The 7,773-nt window shown below is 34.6% G+C and overlaps 1 protein-coding gene across 1 annotated transcript; it reads left to right on the top strand.

The window, feature by feature from the left end:
* The first annotated feature begins 5,761 nt into the window (after positions 1 to 5,761).
* On the top strand, positions 5,762 to 7,365 carry LOC127087412 (ethylene-responsive transcription factor SHINE 2). The gene is made up of 2 exons (XM_051028303.1): positions 5,762 to 6,364; positions 6,506 to 7,365. Exons 1-2 carry the CDS (start codon positions 6,282 to 6,284, stop codon positions 7,068 to 7,070), a joined length of 648 nt encoding a protein of 215 aa, XP_050884260.1. The 5' UTR covers positions 5,762 to 6,281; the 3' UTR covers positions 7,071 to 7,365.
* Positions 7,366 to 7,773: the final 408 nt, after the last annotated feature.

Here is a 7,773-nt window from a genome sequence, read left to right as displayed (position 1 = left end):
CAATATCCATTTTTTGTCATATATTTATCACACCTTATTGAGGGCATGTTTTCTTGTATTTTTTATAAAAATAAATTAATTTTGTAAATGTGACATGATTATGAAAATGAGGATTCTTCAAATTCTTAATATTATGAAAAAATTGTTTCCTTAACTTTCAAATTAAATTAAAATATGAAAAAGGTAAAAGAAAAATTATTAAAAACAAACTAAAAAAACATACATAACATATTGAGACTAAAATATTGTTGGGTTCTTAAGAAGTCAGGAGTGTTAATAAGATTAATTTCACATGACCACAAGAGAAGAAGACATTATATTTTAACCCAAAACTTTAAAGTGTTACATAAATATAAATTCAACATTTCACTTATTCATAGACAACGTTAGATTTTAACAATTCAAACTTTCACCCAACAAACATATTTTAGCTTATATGATATAATATAAATAAATAAATATTTTCTATGCAATATTTTCTTTTTAATCATATCATTTTTTAAAACAATTATGTCTACAATTTTTTAAGAGTATTTATTTAATTTATCAAAATCAATTATGTTTCATCAAAATGTGAATAATCTTACTAGACTAAAAATCATACCAAAAGACTTTATTTTAATCATATTTATCAAAAATAATTGATTTTATTGTAATATGTACATAAACATACAATTAAACTTGATATACGGTTTCACTAATTCAAAATAAGTATTTGGGTTGGAATCTCTTAATAATAAATTTAAAGGATAATTATTTGCATTACTAATTAGGTAGCTATATAGTCTTACCTAAAAGTGAGACTTATAAATAATACACTTATTTTACCAACTTATATATAATAGACTACCTATTCGTTTATGTTGAACTCTCCTCTTAGATTTAAGCTCCTAACAATAATTGCCATTCACTAAAAAACATTATAGAAAGTTATAAATAACTAAAGTCTAAATATACACAAAAATTTGAATGTTAGATATACTAGTACTTTACACTACATAAAAGTGTAATGGTGTTGGTATAATTTATAATTCACGTGATAATAATAAATCACTTTATTACGTTTTCACGTAAACGGAAATAATGCGTAACACACGGTAGTTGACATTTCAAATTTACCTTAAAAAAGATATACCTTTGTTTTTTTTATAGGTCGAGATATTAGATATAATTTAAAGTTAATTAAAATTTATGATTTATTAATTAATTAATTATTTTACTTGATATTTAAGTTATTTAATATATAATAAATATTTTATAATTCCGTTTTATTATTTATTTAATTCAATAATATAATTCTTATTTTCTTATTCTTTATTTCTCTCCTCACTAAAAGTGTCTCAAGCACTAATAAATTCGTATTTATAGCTCCGATTAGATTCTTGACCGTGTTTTCAAGAATCATACGTCAGAGATCATATTTTCGGGATTGTGGATTGTTGTTGATCAATCGCTGCAAAGATGAATGGTAACAAAAATTTATCAAACTCACTTCCAACTCTTGACGACGAGAATTGGCTTCGATGGAGAAAACAGATGCAATCTCTTTTTGGCTTTCATGAAATCCTAGAAGTGGTTACTAATGGTGTTCCTGCGGTTAGTGAAGATGCAACCGACGCACAGAAAACTGCTCACAAGGATGCCAAGAAGAAGGATTGCAAGACGGCATTTTACATCCAATCGGCGGTTGATGCGGATAATTTCGACAAAATCGCTCATGTTGAATCGGCGAAGGAGACATGGGATATTCTTATCAATTACTATGAAGGAGGCGAGAAAGTCAAGATTGTCAAGTTGCAAAATTTGCAACGACAATATGAATTATTGCCGATGGGAGAAGACGAAAAGATTGCAAGCTATGTGTCGAAGGTGCAGAAACTCGTCCTCATAACTGATAAGATGATAGTTGAGAAGGTAATGTGTATGTTGACCTCTCACTTTGATCAAGTTATCGTAGCTATTCAAGAATCCAACAATATTGAAACCCTAAAACTAGAAAATTTGGTTTGTCCATTGGAGACACATGAGATTAGGATCATCGAAAGGAAAGGAGTTTAAGACTCGATACAAGCACTACAGGCTCAGTCATGGAAGAAGAATGGTGGTTCCAGCAAGTTCAAAAGCAAAATCGACAAGACTCGGGGCAAGAAGTATTGGTCGAATCCTCACAAGAATAAGGTCGATGATAGAGCTTTTGAATCCTCAAAAAGAGGAGAAGGAAATTACTATTAGAAAGACAAAGAAGAGAAAAAAAGGTGTGTATTGCTATAACTGTGAAAAATGGGGTCACTTGGCCAAGCATTGTTGGTACAAGAAAGACAAGGGATCGACAAAAGGCAAGGACGAAGGAGCGAACCTTGCACGTCAAGATTCAAATGATTTTGATGATATGGTGGTCATGGCTACAGTTGCATATGACCATGTCGAATCCAAGATCTGATTCCTCGACTCAAGCTGCTCGAATCACATGATTGGTTGAAAAGTATGGTTAGTAGATTTCGACGAGTCAAAGAGCAAGATCAGACTTGCTGATAATAGCTCGTTGCAATCTGAAGGTACTGGCAACATAGTTATTCAAAGGAGTAATTAAGCAAAAGCCTAGATCAAAGATGTACTCTATGTCCCTGGAATGAAGTGCAATCTGCTAAGTGTTGGACAACTCGTTGAAAAGGGGTTCTCAATGGTTATGAAAGATGGAGCCTTAGAACTTTTAAATATCCAGAATAACTTGGTCTTGAAATATCCTCTGTCGAAGAATAGAACATTTAAGACCATGATCAGTTCGACTGAGGTACAATGTCTGAAAATAGTTGTCGACCACAAAAATAGTTGGTTGTAGCATATGAGGTTTGGCCATCTGAATTTTAGGTCGCTCAATCAACTGATCACTCAAGATATGGTAACTGATATACCAAGTCTTGAGATTCCCGATAAACTCTATGAAGGTTGTCTAGTCGAAAAGTAGTCCAAGAAGTCTTTTATTTCGACTATGCCAATGAGATCCTCCGGTATACTCGAAGTTGTACATTCAAATGTATGTGGTCCTTTTGAGGAGCATACCATTGGTGGAAACGAGTATTTTGTTTCGTTTGTCGATGAGTTTAGTCGAAATTCATGGATCTATGTGATCAAGAAAAAGGACGAAGTATTCGAAATCTTTAAGAGATTCAAGATGCTTGTCGAAAACCAGAGTGAAAAGAAGATCAAGGTACTTCGAACAGATGGAGGTGGCGAATACACATCCAAGATATTCAAAGCATTATGTGCATAACATAGTGTTGATCATGAGGTAACTGCTCCTTATACTCCTCAACATAATGGAATAGTAGAAAGAAGAAACAGGATCATATTGGACATGGCGAGATGCATGCTGAAGCAGAAGAATTTTCCAAAATCCTTATGGGGTGAATTTGTTTTGACTTATGTTTATATACTGAACATGTTCCCTACCAAGAATCTGAAGAACAAGGTTCCTGAAGAAGTGTGGAATGGAAAACGACCATCAGTGAGTCATCTGAAGGTGTTTGGATATATGTGTCACAAGCATGTTCCTGATGCAAGAAAAAGGAAGCTTGATGACAAGAGTGAACATATGATTCTGGTAGGATATCATAAGACTGGAGCATACAGGTTGTTCAATCCAATTAATCAGAAGATTATGATTAGTCAAGATATTGTGATTGATGAAAATTCTGCACGAGATTGGAATTCTAGTAATGCAATTAACAAGCCATTGATGAGATATGATTTCGACGAAGCAAGTAATGATGTCGAAGTCGAAGATATTGTCGATATTCCAGTTGAAGTCGAAGTTGTTACGGACATACCCGACATAGTCAAAGTCGGAGAGGTTATGGCTAGCACAAGTCAGAGACCTCGTCCAGCAAGACTTCAAGACTATGAAGTGGTTGGTGATGATGAAGTCACAACAGATGGAAAACTAGTTCATTTTAATTTACTTGCAGGTGCCGAACCAATCAACTATAGTTAGGCTTTAAAGAATATGAAGTGTAAGTATGATATGGTCGAAGAGTTACAAGCAATCGAAAGAAACAACAATAGGAGTTGGTCAAATTTCCAGCCCATACAAAAGCTATCGGAGTGAAATGGGTGTTCAAGTTGAAGCACAATGTTGATGGCTCGATAGCAAGACATAAGGTGAGATTGGTAACTTGAGGATTTCTTCAACGAGCAGGACTCGACTACTCTGAAGTCTTTTCACCTGTCGCAAGATTGGAAACTGTTCGACTAATGGTATCCTTGGCATGTAAGCAAGGTTGGTCAACATTTCACTTAGATGTGAAATCAGAATTTTTCAATGGACCTTTAGATGAAGATGTGTATGTCACACAACCTCCTGGGTTTGTGATTCAGGAGGAAGCAAGGCAAGTATACAAGTTGCACAAAGCGCTCTATGGTCTCAAATAGACACCTAGGGCATGGAACAAGAAGATCGACTCATACTCGGTCGATTGGGATTCGTCAAAGTAAAATATGAGTATGATATCTATGTTCAGGTTATGGCACAAGATATAAAAATCATATGCTTATATGTCGATGACTTGCTAGTAACTAGAAATAGCTTGAAGAACTTGTCAAAGTTCAAAGAGATGATGAAGAAGGAATTTGAAATGTCGGATCTAGGAAAGTTGTCATACTTCATAGGCATGAAATTTTAAATGTCGAAGTAAGGTATGATGCTACATCAAAGAAAGTATGTCAATAAGATACTCAAGAGTTTCAGGATGGATGCTTCGACTCCTGCATCTTCGCCTATCAAACCAAATTTGAAGTTGGAGAAACATGGAGAGAAACACAAATTCGATGCAACTTTGTTCAAATAAATTGTCGGATCTTTGAGATATGTGTGCAACCGTCGACCTGATATATGTTTCTCAGTCGAATTAGTGAGCATATATATAAGTGAACCAAGGGTGTCACACATGGAGGTTGTAAGAAGAATCCTGAGATACTTAAAAGGATCGACAAACTATGAAATTTTATTTCGATGAGACTCTAAAAGCAAAGAAGCTATAGTTACTTGTTATTCAGATGTTGATTGGTGTGGAGATAAGGAAGATTGAAGAAGTATTATTGGATATTTCTTTCAAGTATTTGGTGCCTCAATCTCATGGTATTCGAGAAAGCAACCTGCGGTGGCATTGTCAATGTGTGAGGCTGAATATATAGCAGGATTCTATGTTGTGTGTCAAGCAATTTGGATCAAATCTATGCTAGAAGAGATCGAGGTCTAAGTGAAAAAATCTCGGGTACTGCAGATCGACAACAAGTCAGACTTAAATCTTGCGAAGAATCCAGTTTTGCATGGAAGAAGTAAGCGCATAGAAGCTAGATTTCATTTCTTAAGGGAGAAGGTAAATCAAGGTGAATTTGAAGTAAGACATTGCTCAAGTGAAGCACAATTGGCTGATATTTTCACCAAATGATTGAAGATCGACAAGTTCCTAACCTTGAGAAAGAAATTAGGAATAGTTCAGATCGACAATGATTAGTGTGTCTCGATAACTTGGATTATAGGGGGGGTATGTTGAGATATTAGATATAATCCAAGTTGAGTTGTGTGACACAAACCCAAAACTAATTAGATTTTATGGTTTATTATTTAGTTTGTTATTTTATTTAGGATTCAAGTCACTTATATGTATATAAATAGATATTTTGTAATTCAATTTTGTTATTCATTCAATTTAATAATACAATCCTTATTTCTTTATTCTCTCTTTCTCTTACTAAAAGTGCTTCAAGCATTAACAATATAGAGATCTCAGTTACATGAGTGCGGATTCGAACATTTTACTTATTTGTTTTTGATATGTTCTCTTAAATCAAATTAGTAGATAGTTGTATTGAAATCTCGGATATGAACGCAGATTCAAATCCGTCACATTTCAGTTATTTACTTATGGAAAAATAAACATGTGGATATGAAATGCAAACTCTGTGGTCAAGTCTAGAGAGTGGATGTAACATAGCATATGCATACATTATGATGAGAATAGCCAAAAAAGTGAACCCTACCTGCTTCACCTCATTTATTTCAGTAGTTAATTAACAAGTTATAGCTATGTATTTATCAAACTTGTGCTGGTGAAACTTTTATTGCATATGTACTGTTTGTTTAAATTCCACTTTCCGTCCAATTTCCACACCGACAACCTAATATAAATAAATTTACCAACATCACTCACTCACTCACATTTCATATTTTATATAAAAACATAACCTTTATTATTAATTCATTCATTCCCATCACTGCAAATATGGTACAACAAACAAAGAAGTTCAGAGGAGTCAGGCAACGCCAGTGGGGCTCTTGGGTGTCAGAAATTCGCCACCCTTTGTTGTATGTTACCTCATTTATCTATCTTCCAATCAAATCCACACAATGCACCTATAAATGTTGTTTTTTTCTGTCACATTTTGTTATCTGTTATTATAGTTAATACTTGTCTTTTTTGTGTTTTGTGTTTGATGAAATGTGCAGAAAGAGAAGGGTGTGGTTGGGGACATTTGAGACAGCAGAGGCGGCGGCAAGAGCATATGATCAAGCTGCAATTTTGATGAATGGTCAAAGTGCGAAGACTAATTTCCCGAAGAATCAAGGTGAAGATGCTGTTGACACTACTTGTGGTGATGGTGGTGGTGGTGGTGGCGGTGGTAGTGGTGGTGGTGGTGGTGGGAATGACTCTTTCTTGTCACCCAAGGCACTCTCTGAGCTACTCAGCACAAAGCTTAGAAAGTATTGCAAAGACCCTTCTCCATCACTCACTTGTTTGAGGCTAGATACTGATAATTCTCACATTGGAGTGTGGCAAAAAAGAGCTGGATCACATTCTGATTCTAATTGGGTCATGAGGGTTGAGCTTGGCGGGAAGAAAAAAACTGCAGAGTCTGAGATAGGAACTTCGCAACACATTATCGATGGTAATAATGGTAATGCTGATATTGAAAATAGGGTGGTAGTAGAAGAAGAGGAAAGAGTTGCTTTGCAGATGATTGAAGAGTTACTTAATTGGAACTATCCATGTGGTTCAACTTCAACCGATTAACTCTCGGCACGAAGAAAATAGGAACATTCCATGTCATGTCATGTGGTTCTTAAAAATTTAGCAACTCCATGCCATGCCATGCCATTCTCAGCTATCTTTTTCATGTACTTTTGTGTTTTCTGTAAAATATGATATGTTGTTAAAGTGCTGATAAATAGATAATAAGCACTTTGATAGTTACTTAATATAGTATATAATATATTGTGGTTGGGAAACATGAGAATTTGTATCAAATTCAGAAGAAGGATGTGTTGGAATTATTGAAAGTTCTATGAAAAGCAAATTAATCTGTCAATTTCAATTGTTCTTTTGAACTAGCAATGGTTGAAGAAAAACTAAACCATACCAATCAGAACATGACCTGATAGGTAAAGGAACATTTGGGGCCTAATTAAAGATGCATCTTATCAAATGGATTGAAACAATAATTGTGATTAACTAAGCAGCTAACTGTATTATTTTCCTCTTCTATATACTTGCATCAGAATTCAAAGTTCTAACTAGTTAAAGCAAAAACTGTTATTCATCTATCTCCAAATTCTGACATTTTTTACTTTAGAAAAAGTATTTTCATGAGAATTTCCTTCCTGTTTTCCAAATCCATGTCACTGAGGCGGCGCAATGAGGTCACAAAGCCTTCCAGGTTCCAGGAAGGTTGCCTCGAGATGGAATCTGACTATGGTGCTAGTTGATGTGTCGGCCG

Source organism: Lathyrus oleraceus, chromosome 5, assembly GCF_024323335.1.
Source record: "Lathyrus oleraceus cultivar Zhongwan6 chromosome 5, CAAS_Psat_ZW6_1.0, whole genome shotgun sequence".
Lineage (NCBI taxonomy): Eukaryota > Viridiplantae > Streptophyta > Magnoliopsida > Fabales > Fabaceae > Lathyrus > Lathyrus oleraceus.
Note: the sequence above shows the minus strand (reverse complement) of the source record. Positions and strands in the feature narration are given on the sequence as shown.

Coding starts and splice junctions, on each gene's coding strand:
- LOC127087412 (XM_051028303.1), top strand. CDS start 6,282: ATGGTACAACAAACAAAGAAGTTCAGAGGAGTCAGGCAACGCCAGTGG. Junction 6,365..6,505: donor GAAATTCGCCACCCTTTGTT/GTATGTTACCTC, acceptor TGAAATGTGCAG/AAAGAGAAGGGTGTGGTTGG.